This window comes from Musa acuminata, chromosome BXJ2-3, assembly GCF_036884655.1.
Source record: "Musa acuminata AAA Group cultivar baxijiao chromosome BXJ2-3, Cavendish_Baxijiao_AAA, whole genome shotgun sequence".
Taxonomy (NCBI): Eukaryota; Viridiplantae; Streptophyta; class Magnoliopsida; order Zingiberales; family Musaceae; genus Musa; species Musa acuminata.
This window is the reverse complement of record NC_088340.1, coordinates 9,631,689-9,656,428: the sequence shown is the minus strand read 5'-3', so window position 1 is coordinate 9,656,428 and position 24,740 is coordinate 9,631,689. Positions and strand designations below refer to the sequence as shown.

At 43.3% G+C, this 24,740-nt stretch overlaps 4 protein-coding genes across 4 annotated transcripts; all 4 read left to right on the top strand.

Moving 5' to 3' along the window:
- The first annotated feature begins 2,010 nt into the window (after positions 1–2,010).
- Positions 2,011–5,366, top strand: LOC103977988 (F-box protein PP2-A13). The gene is made up of 3 exons (XM_018823470.2): positions 2,011–2,624; positions 2,969–3,087; positions 4,752–5,366. The coding sequence occupies exons 1-3, from the start codon at positions 2,307–2,309 to the stop codon at positions 5,179–5,181; spliced, it is 867 nt and encodes a 288-aa protein (XP_018679015.2). The 5' UTR covers positions 2,011–2,306; the 3' UTR covers positions 5,182–5,366.
- A 788-nt stretch (positions 5,367–6,154) lies between these two features.
- Positions 6,155–14,232, top strand: LOC103977987 (lysophospholipid acyltransferase 1). Its single transcript, XM_009393676.3, has 8 exons — positions 6,155–6,531; positions 8,059–8,114; positions 9,962–10,182; positions 10,289–10,697; positions 12,545–12,630; positions 13,171–13,234; positions 13,358–13,476; positions 13,826–14,232. Exons 1-8 carry the CDS (start codon positions 6,230–6,232, stop codon positions 13,964–13,966), a joined length of 1,398 nt encoding a protein of 465 aa, XP_009391951.2. The 5' UTR covers positions 6,155–6,229; the 3' UTR covers positions 13,967–14,232.
- Positions 14,233–18,035: 3,803 nt separating this feature from the next.
- On the top strand, positions 18,036–19,730 carry LOC135607302 (BAG family molecular chaperone regulator 1-like). The gene is made up of 4 exons (XM_065099026.1): positions 18,036–18,497; positions 18,598–18,854; positions 18,958–19,104; positions 19,178–19,730. Exons 1-4 carry the CDS (start codon positions 18,272–18,274, stop codon positions 19,505–19,507), a joined length of 960 nt encoding a protein of 319 aa, XP_064955098.1. The 5' UTR covers positions 18,036–18,271; the 3' UTR covers positions 19,508–19,730.
- A 1,573-nt stretch (positions 19,731–21,303) lies between these two features.
- Positions 21,304–24,062, top strand: LOC135607301 (U-box domain-containing protein 15-like). Its single transcript, XM_065099025.1, has one exon. The coding sequence runs from the start codon at positions 22,148–22,150 to the stop codon at positions 23,846–23,848; it is 1,701 nt and encodes a 566-aa protein (XP_064955097.1). The 5' UTR covers positions 21,304–22,147; the 3' UTR covers positions 23,849–24,062.
- The last annotated feature ends 678 nt before the right edge of the window (positions 24,063–24,740 follow it).

Here is a 24,740-nt window from a genome sequence, read left to right as displayed (position 1 = left end):
TTACCTGAAAGCTTCTAGTGATGAGTTTTCGCTTTTAGCGCCAACTTCCTGCCGTCCATTTCTCATCACCTACTGTTGTAGTTGCAGGATCCAAGGCTTGGTCAACTGGTCAGTAGTATGCTTAATAATGCATACGATTCTTGGCGTGTTTGCTCTCTCAACCAATCACAGCGTTGAGACGGCCAAATTGCCTTAGTTTTCCGCCCCTTTTTTTCGTCTCTTTTGTTGCTTTGTTCATCACTGGCCGCAAGAACAGATGGGTAGGCAGGATCTGTGTCTTTGATGACTCAGATCCACGCACTCGGGGTCTGGATTCTTTGCTTACATGTTCTTGTGGGCGTCCCCTTTCCAGGTATCTAGAGGTGCTCTTTTAGATCAAATGATATGATAGCTGGTGAGGCCTGCAGATGGACGTGTGCAGGAAAGATGAGGGAGAGATGCCCAAGAAAAAGGAAAGAAACCTCAGAAAGTTCCAATGTGTTGCCAGCTCCATCCACATGATGCGTCTGTGATGCATCAACCAACCTGCTGCTTTGTGGCAACAAACTAGCCGAGAAGAACCAAAACTTTGGATTTTTGATACAAACACCTTTCAATCAATCTGCAAGATTGCAAAATATATGTGTGTATATATATATATTCTCTTTCTCTCTCTCTCTCTCTCTAAGATCGATTATTGCATGTGAGTAACCAAACAGCCTTTTGTTTTTCGAGGGGAGAAAGTATTGAGATGATATCAGGGAGAAGGAGAGGCTTAATCTCATCTCTATATTTTCTTGTTATGTCGTAAGAACCCAACTTGAGAGAAAGTTTTATGGTAATCGATGTTAAGCTCATCAACACCAGGAATATAGAAGGCTTCTTCTTCTTCGAGTGGCACTGTCACCATGAGCATTATGACATCATAGAAACGGCGGCATCGTTAAACCCTCATCTCCAGCTTCTTCTGAAAGAGAACCGGATGATGGATGGACACCATAAAATAGCTACAATATCTACATGCATGAAAATAATAATGCTGATATAAATCGTGTGCCTCGGAGGGATAAGTCTCCAGCATGAAGCACAAGAAGAACGGAAGGCCAGCTCACCAAATGCAGCCTCCAACATGTACCTGCAAGTTGCCGCCTGTCCCCATCAATCACCCTTCCGTTGTGTGCTCAAAACCTCACCAAGCATGGCTTGCGAAACACGTCCGCGAAGAAGCTTCAATCAATCAGGGCTTTGACCTGGAAAGAAACATATTGATGGCTACTCGTCGAGCAGCCCGGTCTCTTCTCATCCACATCCAATCACTCGACGAGGCAGATTCCATTGCAGTTCATGATGCTTCTTAGTCGATACAAATGATGTGGATGTGAAAGGTTACCCAAATGATCCCAGGGGGCTTAGCTTGACACTAAGAATGCATTCTTAGTGTCAAGCTAAGCCCCCTGGAATTCTTATCGCTTGGCACAGGATGCGCTTGGTAAGCTGTCTCCCTGAACTCTAAAGTTGCTTCTTTTGATTCACATGAGTAGGCAATCTTTGGAATTGTTGTCTCTTGTCCTCAGCGGGCAAACAGGGAGGTATCCCATTGGTCGTCAGCTGTGAGCCCCGCGAGGACCCAAACGAATGATATTTATGTTTTTCTTTTTTGTGTCTATGAAATGACATAAAGTTATCATTTGATCAATATTTTTTAGAGATTAATATTAGTTTGCTTAGCTATATACAATAAATTGTGTGTAATTGAGTGAGTGTATAAGGTATTATTGTCTCCAACCTAGTAATGAACATGAATCCTAATAAATAATCCACTTACGTTAGGTAGCATAGTGATGGACATCTTAGGCATGATCTAGTCAGCAACATGATATGTTAGATGAATATTTTGGACATGTGGAGGAGACGTTCCAATGCATTGCAATTATTATTAGCTCACGAGAATGTTACGTTATGTTGCAACGTTTTTTCGTAATTATGTGAAAAATGACTTATTTTATTTATTTTCAGTGTCCAATAAATAGACCGTAGAGAGGGTCGCAACAGAAGCATCCACAAGAACGAGCTGCTGCGTCCAGAAGCCAAACGGGGAAGCCGGCGAGCTCGCGCGAATTGGAATGGATGGTGGGCTTCGTCTCCTCCTCCTCCTGAATCTTCCGCCTTCCGCGAAGCGATCCGGCGTCGCCCTCCTCCTCTCCTCCAAATCCCTCACCCTCTACCGGTGCCGCCCCAATTAGTCCCCCGTCAAGATCAAGATCGCTCCTTTTCGAGCGGGCGTCTCCGGTGGGGATTTGGATTGGCGGCTGGGGTTGGCGTCTTCCATGGGGAACGGGAACTCGAGCGCCGCGGGGCTGGAGAGGGCAAGCGGCCGGACGGGGCTCGGGGACCTGCCGGAGAGCTGCGTGGCGGGGATCCTGCTACGGCTTGACCCGCCGGAAATCTGCCGGCTGGCTCGGATTTGTCACACCTTCCGGGCTGCGGCGTCTTCTGACGTCGTCTGGGAGACGAAGTTGCCCGGGAATTATATGTATTTGTTGGGGAAGGCGTTGGGCGAGGATAATTCCGACGGGCAAAAGCTTAGCAAGAAACAGATCTTTGCACTGCTTTGTCGTCGCAATCCCTTTAATGGGGCATACATGGTATGGGTGCAGAATCTTCTCTCCTTTTCATCATTCGACTTAATTCATCCGCATCTTGTAGTTCAACGAAGTAAAAGAGTAAGGGAAACAAAAAAAGAGGGGATTTTTTGTTGTTGAAATAAGCTAATTACGACATCCCATATCTTTTGGATTTGGGGTATTTGGCTTCTATTCGCTTGTCGTATGCAAAGGTGCTCATTTCAGAAGTAAATGAAAGTTACCTGATTTGATGATAAATTTTATAACTCAATTATCATTTTTCTGATTTCAATTATCATTTTTCTGATTTGGTGGCTGTTTTTCTTATATAGATGGAACTTCTTTATTTTGGGTGAATCGTGTAGGAATTTTGCCTGGAGAAAAGCCGATGTTTGATTTGTATGTCGATTTCTTCAAAGGCAATGTCAATAACGGGGATCGACGATAGGAGATACTGGAACTTTATACCTACTGCTGAATCTAGGTAAATGCCTTCCCTGGTTTTCGATGCTTAAATATGTCATGTTGTTATCGTCTCTGGTTAAGTTTCTGCTTTGATTACCATAACCATTAATCAGAATATTTAAGGCTCTGCTTTACTTCAGAAAGTTAATATTTGTTAACATACGTCTGAGAAATATGTGATTTTACTTACTTTGAAGTACGATCTAGCTCGTGCTTGTCGATCTTACATTGTGAGCTTAAGTACATGTGCTACCTTGAGTTAAGTTGTATCGTTAGTGTTCTCTTTTAATATGCTTGTATCTATGTCATAATTTTGCGGTAGGGTTGAATTATATGAAAACTTGTGGTTGGATTGTTTGACTGTAAGGGTTGGCACAAAGCCTGACCACTCGATTATAAATTTTGCGGTAGGGTTGGATTGCTTGTCTACTTGGATTGGCTTAATAGGTTGTTGCTGCATAATGTCATTATCAGCTTATACAACATCTATACAGAACTATCAAGTATGTTACTGTGGTGAAAGCTTGACCACTCGGTTACTGTATCTTCTCCCATTCCACACTACTCACTTCTCGTGTTTCCAGCTTTAGTTTTGCTTCAGTACTGCATATTTATTCCATTGAATTTGTGGATCATGTTATTTGAACTACCTCTCTGGCATCTTTATGTTGGAATGAATGGCTAGTAATACCAAAGTATCTTGCTTGACGTAAAAGACAGCCTAGTTAATTGGTTCAACATCTACTGTTACATAAAAGAACAAACCAATTAACGCTAGCTGCCAGGTACACATAACCAATGTGTGGTGCATCTCCTTCCTGCACCATATCATGATGTGAACATTCTCATGTTCCCAGCTTTAGTTTTGCTTCTATACTGCAAATTTATTCCATTGAATTTGTAGATCATGTTATTTAAACTTCCTCTCTGGCATCTTTATGTCGTAATGAATGACTAGTAATTCCAAAGTATCTTACTTGACGTAAAAGACAGCTTCGTTAAGTGGTTCAACATCTACTGTTACATAGAAGGACAAACCAATTAACTCTAGTTGCCGGATGCACATAACCAGTGTGTGGTGCATCTCCATCCCGCACCATATCATGATGTAAACATTATTATTTCTTAGCTCTTCAACATCGTATCCCACCTTAAGGCTTTTTAAGTGTATCTTTGCTTTCGTAAAATTTAGATTTTATATGAGGACATCCTTCGGTAGAATGAACAACAAATATACACTGTGACTGCTGGGTTTGTAGATTGTTATGTAGTGATATTTCTTTCCTTTGGTGGTTCCCATATGCATTATTAGCATTTTCTTTACTGAAGTGTACCTATTTCAAGACGATTTAACATTTTGGGAGACTGACCGATGATACTCAGAAGGATTTCCAGTCATCAATGTCTCTCAGAATATTGGATCGCATTATTATGCTGGGTGCAATCTAATTAATACCTTGCTTTACCAATTGAAACACTTAACTGGAATACTGAGCAAAGGTACTATAGACCAGAAATCCAGAATTATTCATCGACAATTCAGCCCGTGCTATTTGTCATTATAGAATGATGAACAACCGCAGCTGCAACCGTGCACTGTTCTGTAGTTTTGATTCTCATTCATCCTAATAGAATTTTGTGATTTGTACAAAGTAAACTGACATGAAGCTCGTTACCTTGTAGGTTTCACATGGTTGCATACCTTCATCAAATATGGTGGCTTGAGGTACGTGGGGAAGTAGAATTCTGCTTTCCAGAAGGTATATACAGCCTATTTTTTCGACTTCATTTAGGTAGAGCCATTAGACGACTTGGCCGCCGCGTCTGTAGCCCCGAGCACATACATGGATGGGACAAGAAGCCAGTAAGATTTCAACTATCAACGTCGGATGGTCAACTTGCTCAATCCAAGTGTTATCTAGACGAACCAGGAAGTTGGCTCCATTACCACGTAGGAGATTTTGCTATCAGGAGCTCCAGTGCACCAATCAAAATTAAGTTCTCAATGATACAGATCGACTGCACACACACAAAAGGTGGCCTCTGCGTTGACTCTGTTTCCATTTGGCCCAAAGGCTTTAGGCCAGCAATTGCATCCTATCATCTCTTTTAGCTTATAATGATGAGCGAGTTATAAGTAGTATTTTGCTGTCACAGCCTTGTGGATGTACATATTATTTATTCCTCATGTAATGCCAAGGGTGAGGTTTTTTTTTCTTTTCCCCCTTCTAATGTATTTCTTCTTCCTTTTTTGTCTATAAAATGAACATAGAAAAAATAAAACATCCATTGGGAATGTATTTTGGTGTAATAGAGATCATTGCTTCTCGTTTTCTCTATCTCAGCTAATAACACAAGCCACAAATAGAACACATGTGAATTTTATTGTATTTTAATTCCAATCAAATTAATGACTAACAAAAAAGTATTCAAATCATCCCAATTTAAATATTAATATTTTAATATCAATTTAAGCGAGTCCTATCACTCGTGGGACCCGTTGTCCACCAACCTGGATGCAGAACCGGCAAACCATTTAAGAGCCGTCGATTCCATTTGGGAGCCATTTATTACCACTCATTTTAAACGTACCGCTATGACGATATACTCGAGGCAACATTATCGAGCGGTTGATATCGGACCCTCACGTGTCTCGTGGCACCCCCCCGCCCACCCCTCCCCCACGAGTTCTGAGAGCGCCTCAAATGGCGTCCTGTCTCTGGTCACATACCCACAGGAGTACCCAATTGCAGGCCCGGTGTACGTCGTGCAGAGACTTGTCAGAGTTAACTTTCGACGACTCGCCATTGGTGGGTAGGTTCGCAGGGATTGTTACGTCGAGTCGACGCAAGGATGTGTCAGAGCGTCGGAGCCCCCGTCCGTAAAACCAGTCGATCTCGAGCTTTTACTCACCCCTCTTGCCTCCGACCCCCACGCGAACCCATTAAAACCAGCCACTAACGGACTGCGAGGAGGGGAACTTACGAGGAGCGAACTCCGATACAACCCATGTGGGCCCCGCCCAGTTGAATCGAATCAGGCTAATCTCTGATCGTTCCCATCGGTGCAAGTTAATATAAATAGGATTTGATATCTCCGTCGTGCGGTCAAGAGGCGAAACCCTTCTTCTCCTCCTTTCTTGCGCTCGATCGCTCGCTCCCATGGCGATGGAGATGGCGTCGATGGCGGCGGCGATCGGGGTCTCCGTCCCCGTCCTCCGCTTCCTCTTCTGCTTCGTGGCCACGATTCCCGTGAGCCTCGCGTGGCGGCTGGTCCCCGGGACGCTACCGCGACACCTCTACGCCGCCCTCTCGGGGGCGGTCCTCTCCTACCTCTCTTTCGGCGCCTCCTCCAACCTCCACTTCCTGATCCCCATGTCCGTGAGCTATGCCTCCATGCTCTTCATCCGCCGCTACGCCGGCGCTATTACCTTCTTCGCTGGCTTCGGTTATCTCATCGGATGGTACGATCCTGCTCCGATTGATGCTCAATTCGAGCTTAATTTTGTTATATCACATTGGATCTGGTGGTTTATTTAGGTTCTTGTAGAAATCCTAATGGCTGGGAAGATTAGGGTGTTTTGATTTCGCGAGAGATAATTCCTTTATTTGGTCTCGGTTGTGGTGTGAAAAAATTCGTGATGTGCAGTAGTATCTTTCTACTTTTGGTGTGAGCAAACCAAGTGCCATGCTGGGTCTAACAAAGACGCTCATTTCTTCCAAATTCAGTTCTTGCTTTATTTAATGCTGAGTATCAGCATTATAGCGTTTAAAGACGGGAATAGGATAATAAATTTGAGCCTATAATTTCCATCCAATGTTATTTCAGAGCTAATATGACAACCAAGATAATTAACGCTGTCCATATTCAAGTTATGAAGAGGTATAGATTTGGAGATTGCTTGTATAACAAAATTAGGTTCATGCAAAATATAGGTTGAACAATAACTTACCATCCAAATCATCCAAAGCAAGACTGCCAAAGAACAAATGGGGCCAAGAAGTAGTCAACGAGGGTGGATGGTCATTAAAAGAGTATCAAAAGAATTATTTGCTGATGCTGAAAGAATTTATGGGATGGTTGGCAGTAAATTAGCTTAAGAACTTAGTCAAAGAAGGGTTGTTAATTATGCCATTGAAGTCGTGTTCAGAATTAGATGCACTATTTCGGAATTTTGACTCATCAGCACTTAAATTTTGACTTGATTCAGTCAAGAGAATTTTGAGTGGAGGTTTTGTAAAGACAACAGAAACTAGAAAATTTATTTTTATTTCAATAAAAAGTGGAAAACACTGTAACAGAATTCTATTCTGCTTTTGGTAGACTATCATACTATATTTGAATGTCTTTATAATCACTTGTGAGTCAAAGCAATAGTTATGGTGACACTCATTTCTCGCACTAGAACTTAACATACTTGTCAAAACCTCTTGTTCTTACAGTTCTATGGATTTTAATGTGATTTGTGTTGTATAACAATTATTAGAAAATAATCGAGTTAGGGTTGTAACTATAAGTGCTACAGATGGGCCGATGAGAGGAAAGGAAGTGATAACATGGGAGCTCCTCTAAGCGTTCCACTCGGTGGAGCTACTCTTGGATGAATTTTCAACGTTATTGGGGAGCCTGTTTATAATTTAGGTCCTAAGGAACCTTCATAGACCTGCAACTGCAACTGCCTTCGAGATTCTTCTTCGACTTTGAAGAACCTTCTTAATAATTAAATCTCTTTCTCTGTTCCCTGCATGATTAGTGTGTATGTCCTACTAGCATTATGAATACATTGATCCGAAGCAAGAATTTCTGCATTACCACTCTATTTGTAGGATCAGGCATGTCTTGTAGCTACATCATGCTGGCGTATGTGCGCTTGTTTGCTTTGATGATTCATGATAACACTCTTTTGATTTAGTTCTTACTATTAGCTTTTGAAGTTGCTAACCATGTTCTCTTCTTGGCAACCTTTTCTAATTTCCTTATTTCTATGTAGCCATGTATATTATATGAGTGGGGATGCATGGAAGGAAGGAGGGATTGATGCAACAGGTAATGAGGTTTGGCTTGTGTTAATCAAGCATTTCATTAATAATATTTAGTTTTATATGTTTTCTTTTCTTGCCTCTTAATTATAAGCTTTGACCCAAAGAGATGCATTGTGTAAATCTATTTTCAGGTCAATATTAGTGGACTTCATTTGATTTCCTAATTTGTGCTTAAGGGAAATCTGCTGAATAGAACTCATCTCATCTTCTTGTTCACATGAAGTAGGAGATTGTGCAGACAAAATGCAAATAATTTGCTTGGGCGTATTTCTTAGACCTGAAAGGAACAGCTTATCTTGAGTCTCTAACTTTTGACTTTTGGGGAAGTAACTAATTTTTCAGATGTTTACTGTTAAAATTAGCATGAAACATGCATCATAATTAACAAATATGAACCCTAAACAACTGGCATACATCAATATCAGTTAGTGATCAAAGATTCTTGTACTAATTGTTAATTTTCCTAAATTAGTTTTATGGTTTATGATGATGGGTTCATAGATTAGTTTTAGAAAAATATGAGGCAAAGTGAACTGATTCCTCTGAAACTTTTCATCAATTAGATTTGGTCCTTTCTGTCACACTAAACAAGCTTGTTGCAAATACTTTTTTGAACCGACCATCTTTTTTATCTCAGATTTTTTTTATAAAATAAAGGAAAAATGTGAAACATGAATTTTCTGAATATTTCCCCAATCTTACACCTTGTTTCTTGCATGTTGATGAAGAGAGCATACGGATACATCTTAGCATATCTAGCTATTGTCAAGAAACAATCTGAAAGCAGATGTATCAAAATATCTGTTTTTATGTTTTAGGAAAGGAAAAATGTTTAGCTATGATAAACGTTCAACAAATCTGAACTCAAAGGTAGAGCTCGATCTTTCTGAAACCTTATGTCCCCTTGAAAATGCTCAACGGTGGAGCAAAGAGCTTTTTGATTCATAACGTATGCTTTTGAGAAATCTTGGGCCAAAACAGAAAGCTTACAGCATATACAAATGGTAGGGGGCATTGTTACTCTTCTATGGGTCTTGTTGATATGGCACTTGCCACGTGGCATTCCCTTTCACGTGCAGCAACAAACTAAGATTTGTAGTATCCATGCATTAAGTGACTCATCCTGTGTTTTTTAGTTTTTGCTGAATACTGTTACGACCTCAGGAAGATATTAAGTTAATCTAAGAGAAACTTGACCGAGCCTCACCTAACATTAAGGAATTAGTTATGTAATCATGAGTATCCTAGAGAAAGCTTTTGTTAACAGTCATGGCCTTTTCAGCCAAGTCATGATGCTTGGACATGGAAGTTCCACAGGAACCCACATATATCTTTCCTTGGCAGCACAAGAGTTGCACTATTGTCACATTGATAGTATCTAGTAGCCATGAGATATAGTTCACCTCCTGAATTTGATTTGTGTTTCTGCTTTACTGATAAGCAAGGGCAAAGCTTATTTTTCCATATTAACACTGCTTGGGCTTCTAGTAACATGAACCTATGTCAAAGATCAGAGATATGAACTCCTGGTGATTGCATCTGCTAGAACAAGATATCATTTCTTTGCAGAACATGCACTACGCCGCACTGCATTAGGATGACTCTTTATTAGTTTAATTACTACCATCTGGGAATTCTGGTTTAGAAGTATCCAACTGTGAAGTTCTACATTTTGTACTCATCGAGTCAGCAACCTTTGGAAGTTCAACTCTTAAATGCCTACTCATAAGGACTTTTTTGGTAGCAGACAATCGAACATTAGTGTATGTTTTGGAGACATGGAAGTAGCATCATTCAATATGTGTAACTTGCTTTAATGGTGACTAAGATAATTTCCTTCTCCCATTGTAGGAGCTTTAATGGTGCTGACTCTCAAGGTTATATCATGTGCAATAAATTACAGTGATGGGTTACTGAAGGAAGAAAGCTTACGTGAGGCTCAGAAAAAGAATCGATTAGTTCGTTGCCCCTCTTTAGTTGAATATATTGGTTACTGCCTCTGCTGTGGAAGTCACTTTGCGGGTCCTGTATATGAGATGAAGGATTATCTTGAATGGACAGAACACAATGGAGTATGTGCAGCATATGTCATTTTCCTTTGCATTTGTAAAGCAGATTAACTGTTTGCCTTTCCTCCAGGTTATGTTCTCTGGCTAACAATTTTTTGACTTTGTTCAGATTTGGGCTTCTTCCACTAACAGTCCATTACCATCACCTCTTGGTGCAACATTGCGAGCTCTACTTCAAGCTGCTATATGTATGGGCTTGTACTTGCAATTAGTACCACATTTCCCACTTTATCGGTTCAACGAACCCATATACTATGAATGGGGTTTCTGGCACAGGCTGTTCTACCAGTACATGTCTGGATTTACAGCCCGTTGGAAGTACTACTTTATCTGGTCAATCTCAGAAGCTTCGATTATCATATCTGGGTTTGGTTTCAGTGGCTGGTCAGATTCCTCTCCTCCCAAGCCACAATGGGACCGTGCAAAAAATGTTGATATTCTTGGTGTGGAGTTTGCAACTAGTGCAGTTCAGTTGCCTCTTGTATGGAACATCCAAGTCAGCACTTGGTTACGCCACTGTGAGTTTCCTAACTTAGGTTTTAGAGGGATTTGGTTTTTGCATTATGTCTTCAATTGTTAGATTCAGAAGCAGAAAGGTTAGCATGTGCTTCTCTATAGGCATATATCTTGTTGGCCAATTTCTTTATTAGAGTGGTTGCTTATGTGGATTGTGCAGCACTTTGCTGCTCCTGCCTGAGAGCCTCTTGGATATAGGTTGACATGAAATTTGCATATGGACCACTTTAGCCCGTTGGTGTTTATTAATGTGTGCACATATATATTTGCTTTCTTGTGCACATGCTTTGCTAGAAGTGGATGTTACAACACAACCTAGTTGTGATAGGGAAGCTTTGACATTAGTCCTTATGACCTTCATTCATCACATGTTGAACTTGTTCACCGTTCGAATTGTATTACCCGTACCAAGTAGTATGTACCAGTCCACCAGTTGACTGGTACGCGAACCGCCTGCTACCAGGCGGTATCAATTGGCGGACAGAACGAGGAGTACGACGGTGAGGAAGACGAGGCTGCGGTGCTCTTTAGACGGAGAAGGCATGACGGAGAAGAGAGTTGGATGTGGTGGGACATGAAGAAGCACTCTATCGGGCAAAACGTGGTAGGGGGTGGGTCCTCGCTTCGTTGGGTGAAATGCAGTGGGGGCGGAGGGATTGTGACCGCTGTGGTCGGGGAGGTTGCGATCAACAGCGAAGGAAGGGATCCTAGCCCGGGTAGGACTGTTGCTTCCTCTTCTCGCTCTCGCCGTCATCTTGGTCTTCTTCCTCACAGTCGTTGAGGGCGACAGCGGCGGGGGAGCGTGAGATGAGCTCGCCTTGGGCTGGATCCCCACCGGATCCGGCTGTCATGAAAGCATTGCGGAGTGCCTCGCGGGGGATGAGTTCGAGCTGGGGATGTGGACGACGAGTTGCATTCTCGCTCGTTCCACCATCACCCCGTTTCCATCTCTTGAGATGGAAAGGGGATATTTTTATAAACAAATGTATATAAACATATATATGTTTATATATATATATATATATATGTTTATATATATGTTTATATATATAAACATATGTTTATATTTTTATAAACATATTTTTATATACATATGTATATAAAAATACATATACTTAGCGGTATGCTAGGATATATCACTTGGTATGCTGTATCGTACCATACCAAGTAAAGCTCGGTACATTGGTACGGTACAAAATTAAAAATCTTAGTTTGAACTAGGGTTCTCGATTTTGATGTGTACCGCTCGGTACAGGCGATACGTACCGGTCCGAGAGGATACCAGTACATGGACCATCCTCTACCGGATAGTACCAGTGTTTTGATCGGTACCAAGATGTACCGCCTCGGATTTCAACCGTTACCAAGGCACACCGATCAGTACGCCCTGGTGTGGTAGGTGAAGGTATTTTAACCTAGCGTACCGATGGTATATACCAGTACGTACCGTATCGAGCAGAGTTCAGTACGCCGATACGGACTGGTATTCAAATCCCTAGTTTGAACAACAATTAATGAAGTAGATGAGCTCCTAAGGACGCATAGAAGTGTAGAACAATTCGAATGCAACTATCAACTTTGAGAAGAATGGTAAAAGGAGCTCAATTATTTGGCTGAGGTTATGCTTGTTTTTTCACTTTAATTAGGTGGTCATGGTGATTACTAGTTTACTAGTAATCTATGATATGCCAATTCTTTTACTATTACATGATGCTAAAGTTTCTAAACTTTAGCTAAATGCTACTTGGTTTTGCCATGCTTCTTCTATTTCAGTAGTATGTACCGATCAATCTGCTGTGAAATGTTTTGTTAAGTAGAGCAAGTAATCTGAGAGGCCATGTTGTTTCAGATGTATACGAGAGACTCATTCAGAAAGGGAAGAAACCTGGATTCTTTCAGTTGCTGGCTACACAGACAATTAGCGCCGTTTGGCATGTGAGTTATGCATGAGCTTTTGCTGGTAAAATTATGAATGCAATAATGAGGTGTTATATACTGGGAAAAGTAAACTTCATTTTTCCAGTTTTGGACTGTTAATATATATTTGATTTTTATGCAAGTTTGCGTGCAAGTATTAGCTTAATAAGGATTAATATAGTTCTCTATGGTTCACATGGTATTTCTTTCTGGGGCTAATATCTAATCTTTGAGATGATTTCGAGTATCTTTCAACTTATCTTGAACTTTACTCCCACAATGTTGTCTCAATATAATCTAAAAATTCCATGGAAGTCCAGGAAGATGGAGATTTGTGTTTCTGCATTATAGATCCATGAAGGTTTTGCTTTAGATATCATTGAAAAGCTCGTTTTGGATGTCATAATAAACGTTTTCATTACTAGATACACTTTTAAGATAACTAGGAAAACAGATGATCTAGATTAACTTCTATTCGTAAGGGACTACCTGCAGCAGAAAATGTTTATTGCTTACAGAATTTCTCAGTAACATTAATTTCTCTCCATGTCTAAACAGGGATTGTATCCTGGATATATTATATTCTTTGTTCAATCAGCATTGATGATTGCAGGTTCACGAGGTAAGTTTCAACCAAAATTTTGTCTAGGCTAAGCTGTGTCTTGCATTGCATTTATTCATGAATTTATGAAACTGCTTGAACTCTCTTTTCCGTTTGTTTATGTCCTTCCTTTCCATTGAACAGTAATCTACAGATGGCAGCAAGCTGTTAACGTGAAGAATTTTTTGTTCAGAAAGATGCTGACGTTTACAAACTTCGCCTACACTCTGCTTGTCCTCAACTACTCCTGCATTGGCTTCATGGTTAGATATTGAAGGAGACTTTTCCTATTTTGTGCATATAGATATGCTTTGGGTTTGCAAACAGCACTCTACATATTGTTGGAGGCTCATCTTTTTTTTTATTTGGGCAGTTCTTAGTGTCCTTTTCCATCTGTTACTTATAATGGTTACTTGGGCCATTTTTCCACATTTTTTGACAGAAAGTAGTTTGTGAAGTAGGCTTTACATTTGCTCGTTTAGTATGGTGCAGGTGTAAAATTGCATCAGGAAACATGATATCAGACTCCTAAATGAAAAAATAGTTGTGTGAAATAGGGTTTTTTTTCATCTGCAGAAGAGGCATTTATTTAATTATTTCCTTTTTTTGAAGGTCCTGAGCATGAAAGAGACCCTTGCAGCTTACCAGAGTGTATACTTTGTTGGCACTGTTGTTCCAGTCATAGTTATCCTGCTCGGTTACATCATTAAACCGGCTAGGCCTGTGAGGTCTAAAACTCAGAAAACCCACTAAGAGAAAACTTGTCCATTTTATTGTGATGGGAGAAGAGGTGAATGAATATTCAAGCTTCTGGTTCCTGGGGGTTTTTTCCTGTATTTGAAGCCAGTAAAAGCCATTTGTTTGTTCCTAGCTTTCTTTATTTCTAGTTTCTGGGTGTTATGTAAACTATACACTCTTGGCTTGGGTCCTATTATTTGATTTGCTAATTTGTATTGATGGTATGTTCAACATTTTTATGCAAAGCGATCCGGAGTAAAGACATCATTTTAGAGCTGAAATGCTATCCCCTGTGGTTGATTGAGCAGAAAAGCGCATTTGTCTGTTTCTCTTCTGTAATTTAGGTTTAGCAGTCAACCCATTGCATTTCATGTTTGATCCTGTGGTATTATAGATGAAAAGATCAAAGCTTCTGGATATTATTTCTTTAGATATATCAGAGTAGATAAAAGCGACCGGAGTTTTGAGTTATGAAAATGATCTCTCTATATTTAATATAGAGATAAGATTCCATATCATTGACCTTCCTAAACTTTGCATTTGGAGAATAGACCGAAAGAACTCACAGCTAGTGTTTTCTGCCATTTTTTCTGCATCGTATCTTACATCATCTAATTAGAAGATAGCTACTGGATATACATGTGTAGAGAAACTTGGGTAGATGGAGTAAGTTCTTTATGCAGACGCCAATGCTTGTTTACTAATCATCAGCCATGTCAATTGTTGCTTGTCATTTACATGCATGACCCTTTGTTGTCTATATGTTCTTCCATGTAATACGACTCAATAATCTTTTTGTTGCTAAAAGATTCTCCTTGTTGGTTTCTGCTACTTTAAACAATTCCCAATTCATTTCATGGTCAGTGTTATTAAAGGATTTCGAGTGTTTTGGTAAAGAGTTCAACCAGATGAGCATTTTGAAGACCCTGTATGTGGTCTGATAGTCGGATTTATGGCTAATCATTGATGTAGGCGAAGTTGACCTTCTGATGGTATTTATCTACTGGCCAATTTGCCAACCCTTCTTACATTTTGTCCCCGTAAAGTGAGAGGAACTCAAAAGTCAACATTGACTAGGAGTTCACTTTGGATGTGAGAAGAAGATGAAACCATTGTTTACCATTTATTTCATTAGGTGGACTTTAGAGGGGCAGCTCTTTTGAAGGGGTCTCGTCAAGGAAAAAGCCAACCTACATACATGGTTCCCAGTCAATCTTGTTCTTGGTCTATTCCATTCCAATGAAGTGCCTCTGTTGACAGTGTGGTGTGTGCTTTTATTATTTACTTCATTATAATAGACCAAGAAAAAAGATGGCTGAAGTCCCCAGACCACCTACCATGAAGTACCTCTGCTGACAGTGGGGTGGGTGCGTTACTATATTTGTCCGTGGTAGGTCTGACTCCATCAAAGTAGTAGGAACTTGTCTGCGCCATATAATTGGATGTAAGATTCTCTGCCACTGGAATGATGATGATCACACTTGGCTTTCTGATTGGACAATGACTTTTGCCTATCAAAAACCTAAAGCTTTCGCATCCAGATTTTGCATATCTTAAAGCAACCATTAACTTGCACTGGCTTAGCCATATTATTTGTTTTATCTTCTTCGCCATCGTCCCCCTGTCAATCTATACTACTACTTGTATCCTTCTCATGCTTTGCTACCACCACGCTGTCAATTAGGAATACTTAAGCCTTCTAAACTCATACCCACCCCCATGTGCTTGCTTAATGTTGTCGATAAGCGGTCTTTTCTAATGGTGACTTAACCACGGTTGATGTCAACGCTTGACTCGTCGTTTGTTGAGTTCCTGATGGAAGTCTTCGTATGCCACAAGTCATCAAGTCGATGCCAGCAAACATTACACCTCACTGTGTTTCAGTTGGTGGGTTGACATCAATGAGACAGCATCGGGATCCGGAGATATATATATATATATGCAGGACCTCTCACCAACTTAGCTGACATTTCAAATGATCCAACTTTAGCCACCACAGTGTCATCTGCTCTCGATGAGCCAGCCTTGGGTGCATGATTCCGTGAGGCTCTTGAATAAAATATTGATCATAACCTAAAAAAAAAGAATCAGTGAGTCTGATCCATTCCTTCGTTGGTTGGGTCTCTTCTTTTTTTTATCTCTTTCCTTGGAACATGAGAAGAAGTTTTTAGCTTCTAATTAACTGCAAAATGTCTTCCCATTGATTTTAGCTGCCAAAATCGCCCGAGTTAATAGTAGCAGCTGAGTACCTGTTTTAGAGGACCTGAGATTTGGTTCCCAAACGATGCCAGGACTTGGTGGCACGCAGGAAGTGATGGCCGAGGATTGAGATATATGAACTAATTTATGTACGAAGAAGATATGCTCGTCTCTTGCTATCATTCATTCATTTTGTCTGTGTATGTACAGACCATAAACAAACACCATTGAGGTTTGATTCATACGAAGACATAAAACGATTAATTAAGCATCATTGTAGCATGGTCATGTGGTTGAGTCCTATGACAGATTTAAGAATGCTTCCTTCATAAATCAAGCATGATTTACGAAGAAATCTTGCTACTGTAGCCTGCAAAATAGGATCAAAACAGTCTTATGTGATGAGATGTCTTGTGTGATGTATTTGCTCTGAGTGTTACCCCAATGGTTAGCCCGATCTTATGACGAAACCTTCCTTTGTTAGAGTGGTTTTGAAACCCCAAATTTCTTCAAAATTTCTTTCAAGTATAAATCGAATGTTAAATTATTTTTAAAAGATTGGTCAATGATTTTTTTTTTTTTGCTTCGTTGAGTGATTTCAAGTGTGAAATACTTTTTTTTGAAATATCGTCATCATCGTAAGATCCTACGATCAATACCCATTTTTATCATTTATTTTTTTAATAAAAATATAAAATATACATGTCATGACTAAAACTAAAACAAGAATTATATTTTTAGAGGCTATCTTTTTTAGAAAATAAAAATTACAAATAGGAGTTACCATCAATCTTTTAAAGTTGTAAAAACATGATCAATACCATAAAGACATGTTAATGAACTATGAAATTTCTTGAGGTCAAATAATCCCTAGCTATACCGTACATACAGCATCATCATCATCATCATCATCATCATATATATATATATATTATTGATATGGGAGAATCACAACTTACCCGTGAGCCACGCCACACAACCTTTTTATTCTTGTCATTGGATCGCTCAAGTACCAAGATTCCTTCCCGGTATCCGCCCGTGAAGCCAACATTACTTTGCTCTTCTCAACTCATGTACTAAAGCAAGCTTAAAAGAATCACATTTAACCCTGTTTTGTCATGGAATTATTATCCTACGTTACCGATGGGCCAAGTTTCCATGTTTCCTCAAAGGAATCAGCAACGTTGGCGCGAATCTCATCGCGGATCGCTACTCATCCGACGGATACCACCCCTTCTTAATAATACGTACACTCGTCGATGACTCGGGTGGACCCACGGGAGATAAATTACGGCACTCCTTTTACGTACTAACGATGCGTCGACCCCTCACACCACGCCCGGCGGGCCCCGCGGAGTGGTGTGACACGACGCCGTAGGGTGCGCCGTCGCTTTCCCGGGACCGCGTGGCGGCCGTCGGGTTCGCGGGCTGTCGGTGGCCGCGGGCCCCGTCCCGACCCTACCTCCCGACGTCACCCTAAATTTTCACCGAGCATTTTCACCGACACGCGGGTCCCACGCCGGGTGAGAGGGCGGCCGGCCGCGCGGGCCCCGTCGCTTTCTGTTTGTGGGAGGGTTGGCGACGTGGAACAGTAGTGGTTACGCAGCGGTCGGGCTGGCGGCCGCAGCGGCTTGACTTGTGGGGGAAGCCTACAGCTGCCGCAGCAGCATTTCTTTTTTATTCTTATTCTTATTGCCTTGCTTACTTTTTCCCTTTGCCACCACCACCACCAGCCTCTCTCTCTCTCGATCACTGTGATGCTTTTGGTAAATGTTGTGGGGGAAGGAAGGAAGGTGAGAAGCTAAAAGAGGAGCCGCTTATTGTTTACTTACTTCTTGACTTCTTTACTATGTATGTGGGTATATATAGATTCGGTTTTGTCTCGGTTGTTCCCTTCCTTCCTCAACTATCCCCTCTCCTTACCCAAGCAAGCAAGAAACCTTTCGTCTCTTCCTCTAGAGTTAAGCTCACGCTTAATTGACTTCGACGGGGCATGTTCTCGATTGACTTCTTCCCTTTGCGGGTCTTGGAAGAAATCTAGCTTGGGGGGTGAAATCCAGTGGCGTGGCTTTGCTTGCTTCTCTTGTAGATCCTCTGGATTCCGAAGATCTAAGGAGGAAAATGCGGTCGAAGACAGGCGGCAGGACGGTGGCGTTCAGCCCCATAAAGGAGTCGCCGGCGGCTGAAGAGAAGGCAGCGGGGTGGGAGGTCAGGCCGTGCGGGATGCTCGTCCAGAAGCGCGGCGCCGACGCCGACGCCACGGCCGCTCCCGTGCCCACCATCCGCGTCAAGGTCAAGCACGGCTCCGTGTACCACGAGATCTACGTCAGCTCGCAGGCCACCTTCGGTAAGAACTCCGACTGATCCTTGGGCGTCGTTTTCATTTGTTCCACACCAAGATGGTCGGCGAATTGATCGAGTGGTTGTGCGGCGGCGGTGGCTCATAGGGGAGCTGAAGAAGGCGTTGTCTGCCAAGACGGGGCTGCACCCCTTGGACATGAAGCTGCTGTACAAGGACAAGGAGAGGGAGTCGACGGCGTTCCTCGACACCGCCGGCGTGAAGGACAAGTCCAAGGTGGTGTTGGAGGAAGACCCCACGGCGCAGGCGAAACGCCTGCTCGAGATGCGCAAGACCGACAAGATGGAGAAGGCCACCAAGTCCATCGCCGCCATCAGCCTCGAGGTCGATCGCCTCGCCTCCAAGGTAATCTCCCACCCACCACCACAATTGGCCAGCCTTCCCTTGTCCTGATCTCAAGAGCAATCTCTACATGATCGCTGCTCCGCGCGGGCATTGGCTGGATCAGGTGTCGGCGCTGGAGGCCATCGTGAACAGAGGTGGGAGGGTGGTGGAGCATGATGTGACCAATCTCATCGAGTCTTTGATGAACGAGCTGATCAAGTTGGACGCCGTCGTTGCCGACGGGGATGTGAAGCTGCAGAGGAGAATGCAGGTCAAATCCATCGTTCTCTTTGTTTGTTTGCTCATTTTTGATTGGTTGCTGATTGATCCTGTGCTGAGAACAGATCAAGAGAGTGCAGAAGTATGTCGAAACCTTGGACGCGGTCAAGATCAAGAACGCGATGCCAAGAGCGAAGGTCCAACCTAGCAAAGAGCAGCCGCAGCAACATCCGACTCAGCCTCAGAATCAACAGCGACATCCAATTCAGCAGCAAAAGAGGGATTCGCAGCCAACACGGAGGCCCTATCAACAACAGAACCTTGAGCAGCCACAGGTGGTGGTGACGACGAAGTGGGAAACATTCGATTCCCTCCTGTTCGTGCCATCCACCTCCACGTCCACCGCGGCCGCCTCGTCCGCTCCACATGCAAGGTTCGACTGGGAGCCATTTTGAGTGTTCGACGAATTGCCTTGCGGCCAGGAGTATGTGTGATAGTGTCCAGTTGCCGTTTCCAGCTCTGATGAGATCCCTCCTGAAGGCCACTTTTCTCGTGCTCTATTACTATTCTTTTTGTGTGTATATCCAGCCACTGTCTATCTACTCTTGCAAGGGGGTCTATCTAATTCAGCTCCATGAGAAATAAATGGGACTCATCACGAGCCCAGTTCCAAAGAAACAAGATTGAGATGGTAAATGATGTCAAGTGCGATCGAGATCTCTTTCTTCAACCATCAGTGTGTGTGTGCGCCTTTTTAGGGGGATGAGTTTGGCAACAAAGACCAATCATGGACAGTGGGACTTGGCGAGGTTGAGGACCAATTCTGCTTCGATGTTAGTGGATCTCAGTGGGAGCTTACGATTCTTTTTGTTTCTTGTGCCTCCAAAAACAAGTCGAGGCCAGTGAGACAGTGCGATCAAACACAGTTGCTGCTAACTTTGATGAACCACACGCAGGCTTCGCTGTGTTCGTGGTGGCTGCCGTGTGCTGGGCTCCGATGGGGGCCTCGCCGTGCCCACATTCGTTGAGACTTGTCGGCGTGTAGTAGCTTGTGACATAATGCGTGAGTGGTTCGACCACCAATCTCCACGGCTGGATTGATTGCGAAGGACATGTGTTGGGTCATACCGAGGGTGCCGTGCGGAGCGAGAGCAGGTAATATGTCGTCGAATGCTTCAAATTAGACCATCGCCGGAAGGAATTTGGTATGCTTGAAATGCTGCTGTCTTGAATCGGACGACAGAATTAATGGTCTGCAGAATTCTATTTGTTGTGGTGGTATTGTTGTCCGGTTGTCCTTTTAGGTTCATTCACTCCGAGGTGGATTGTGCTTAAGAAGATAGGTCAAATACCTACCTACCTGTATTTATGGCCTACCTAATACCCTTCTTCAGGTCATGGAAATGGTGGTCGGCAGCGTCAGCTGGTGGTGAGGTGAATGAATGTATTACGATGACACTATCGGTTGACCTAATTCTACCACCTAATTAAGTCACCTAAATAAACTGGGGTGGGAGACCTCATCTTTAGTTGGAGAGCAGCAACATCTGAAGCAAATCAGCAGGACCATTAATTGATGTGGTATTTTGAATTCTTGTGCCAATTGAATGGTAGATTTTGTAAAAACTATAAATAAAATTTTTAAATATTTTAAAGTTAACTAAATATATAATTTTTTTTTTACGATCTATGGTGGTAAAAATTTCTATATAATCTACTCATGATAATTAGAGCTTATGATTTTGTTATTGTTATAATGATATTATATGTCTCTCTAGTATTTATTTACCTATCACCTCTAGTCATATATAGACGATTATTGAATTTGTATCGATCCGATTTAAGAGACGAAATAAATTTAAACATTCAAAACATAAATCAGATTTATATATTGAAAACAAAAAAAAATTGATCCACTAGAGCTAATATAATTTTAGGAGTATTTTATATATTTTTTTTATTATTAGACTTTTATCTAATGATATCTCCTAATTAATTTTTATCTTAAGATAACGAAAATATCTTTTTTTTAAGGTAAAATGTAAATTTGATCTTAAATCGCCATACGGGGATTTGAACTCCATCTGTCTTTTCCACGACACTGCCAATGCTTCAGCACGCGCATATGCACGCAGTAGACGACGACGACGACGACGACGACGACGACGACACATCATCTCTCGGCCAACCAAAGCTTAGGAGTTCGTTTGCTAGCGATCGTCCTCTTTTTCAGGTGTGCGATGCACCAACAGCTGCTGCTACAGCGCCCCGTCGGCAGAAACCTCGCCTACCGTCTACACATCTCCAGATGCCGACACATCCACCGATCGCACCGTACCACCCCCGTCAGATGGGGGGGGGGAGGGGTAACGAGGCGGATTAAACCTCCCCGTTTCTTCCTTACCCCGTCGAGGTCCGGAGGTCCCAACCCATACGAGGTGACATCCCCCTGTTCCTCTTGCTCTCTCTCGCCGTCCACCTCAAAGGCAGACGTCTGCCATCGATGATTCCGGTCGGGTTAGTCTGCCGCCGGACCAACTCATTCCGGTTCGCTCCCGTGATGGCAGCGCTCTAAAGTCGACATCACCCTCGATTTAGCGGAGCAGTTTGGGAACCTTTCCGGCTTTATCGGGGCATTATCGTCATTCTATATTCGAATCGTCGCTTTCCCTGATGTCGACGTCGTCCAGGCCCACCAGGTCGAAAAGACCACATTGCCCCTCTCACTTACCTCAAAAGCAAGAACGACGCCACGCCGGCGCACGTGCGTTGGAGACAACTGCTGCGGCGAGGAATTACCGATTTCGGTGTAACTGTCGACGGCAGTGAGTGGACCGACTCGGCCCGGCCGGAAACCCGGTCCTGTGATTCATTCCTTCTCCACTTGTAGTGGTAGTAGGAGCTGCCTCTGTTGCTACCTCCTGTTGTTAGCTGATCCCCATCACCAAATCCCACTTTCTCCCCTGTTTTTAACGATAGCCGATGTCTTCGTCTTCCTTCCTCCATTTGGGAACAAAAGAAGAGGCATAGTTTCTCTCTCTCTCTCTCTCTCTGCTCTTCGCTTGGATCAGTGGGATCGGCAGCGTTTCCGAGCCATGGTGGAAGAGGCCGAGCTAGTCGCTGACTCCGGTGACAGTGGTACCGACGGATCCGCGGAGCACTGGCTCTCCCGCACCCTCCTGATCGTCCCCATCGCCATTGAGAAGGCCAGGTCCGCCAAGGGCTTCGCTGGGCGGTGGAAATCTATCGCCGACAAGCTCCAGAGCCTGCCCCCCTGCCTCTCCGACCTCTCCAGCCACCCCTGCTTCGCCCGCCACGCCCTCTGCCGCGAGCTGCTCCAGTCCATCGTCACCACTCTCTCCGAAGCCGTCGAATTGGCCGACCGATGCGGCTGCGATGGGGACGGGCGCTCCCTCGGCAAGCTCCGGATGCAGAGCGACCTCGATGCCCTGTCAGGCAAGCTCGACCTCAATCTCCGTGACTGCGGGCTTCTGGTCAAGACTGGCGTCCTAGGTGAGGCGGCGCTCCCTCCGGCCGGCGCCGCACGGCCCGGCGAGGCGGAGCTCGCCAGCTCGAATCTCGGCGAGCTGCTCGCCCGCCTTCAGTTCGGCCACTCCGAGGCGAAGCTGCGGGCCTTGGATGGGTTGTTGGAGGCCATGAGGGAGGACGAGAAGAGCGTGGTGGCGGCCTTGGGCCGAAGCAATGTCTCCGCCCTGATACTACTATTGACGACCACCTCGCCCATGGTCAGGGAGAAGGCCGCAACTGCGGTGTGCTTGCTCACTGAGTCGGGAAATTGCGAGAGTTTGCTGGTCTCCGAGGGAGTGCTGCCGTCGCTGATCCGGCTTCTGGAATCTGGGAGCTTGGTAGCCCGAGAAAAAGCGGTGATCTCGCTTCAGAGGCTGTCCATGTCCGCCAACACCGCCCGTTTGATCGCTCGCCATGGGGGAATTCGCCCTCTAATCGAAGTCTGTCTGATTGGGGACTCCATTTCTCAGTCAGCCGCTGCCGGTGCGCTGAACAACCTCTCTGCAGTGCCCGAATCCAGGCAGAGTCTCGTGGATGAGGGAGTCGTTCGTGTCATGATCAATCTGCTTGATCGTGGAATCGTGTTGGGATCGAAGGAGTATGCTGCTGAGTGTTTGCAGCACTTGACTTCCAGCAACGAGAGCCTAAGGGCATTGGTTGTGTCGGAGGGAGGAATTCGGAGCCTTCTGGCATACCTTGATGGACCATTACAACAGGAATCTGCAGTTTGTGCATTGAAAAATCTGGTAGGATCTGTTTCTATGGATAGTCTCCTCTCGCTTGGTCTGCTTCCTCGCCTGGTGCATGTGTTGAAAGATGGATCTTTGGGCGCGCAGCAGGCTGCTGCAGCTGCCATTTGTAAGATTTCCAGCTCGGCGGAGTCCAAGAGAATTGTTGGAGAGTTTGGTTGCATACCCTTGCTGGTAAGGATGCTCGAGGCCAAGAGTAGCAGTGGAAGGGAGGCTGCTGCACAGGCGATTGCTAGCTTGATGACCCATCCACATAACGGTAGCGAAGTTAAGAAGGATGGGAAGAGCGTGCCAAATCTGGTTCAGTTGCTCGATCCCAGCCCTCAGAATACAGCGAAGAAGTATGCTGTGTCTTGCCTTCTAATTCTGTCGTCGAGCAAAAAATGCAAGAAAATGATGATTTCATATGGTGCAATTGGTTATCTCAAGAAGCTGTCAGATATGAATGTTCCCGGTTCGAAGAAGTTGCTCGAGCGATTGGAACAACGGAGGTTGCGGAACTTGTTCAGCAGGAAATAGATTGAAGTTCTCCCTGCTTTTGAACTTACGAGCTCCATGTCTCGCTGACTCCTTGAAACATAAACCAGTGAGAAAGGAGGATGTATACTCTAATCTAACTCTGGCCTTTTCAGAACTATATAAACTGCAATCCAGACTCAGCTATTTCTTGTAAATGTTCAAGAAGCTCATATTTCTCTTCGGTTTCTAATTATCCTGCATTGTTGTTGTGTGAGTTGAAATTGTTCTCCTAATCTGTTTACCTGGTTTGGCTGCTCCAATAGAACATATATCCTTCTCTGTTTTCTCTGGCTAATTGACAGGTTTGTAATCAAACTGACCACCGGATCTGCATGTTATATGTGAACTCTACTCCTTCAAATTTATTTTTCTGAAGTGATAAATTGAGGTAAGAAAGGACTTCTAGTTCATCCAGTACATGTTTGTTCCTTTTTGTTGTGAAGGATTTAACTTTTAGGCTATCCATGTCGCGGCGATGGGCTGCTATTGTAGGGAAACAGAAGATATAATTTGGTAAAGGTAACAAGTCTCCGTGTTGCCTGCCAGTACCTCAATGATTATGTATATTGAGGGAATCTTGGCTTGCCCACTCATTTACATCAGGTACATCTTCTATCATTTTCAACGGGTTAAAATAGTCAGTATTCTCTAATGTCTTCTAAAGATTAATCATATCCATGGGGGTAACAATGATAGTCCTGTCATGCATTTATTCATTCATATGCTAGTTCATTGTGCAGCATGTTCCTGAAACTGGTCCCTCTTGGCTTATGTGAATCTCAATAGGTCTTCTCCTTGTGCAGCACAGTAACTCTTGCTCTTTCATTTCTGGAAATTTATATATGTGATCTTCTGATTTATTTTTGACATAGGTATGCTTCGCTCTTCAAGT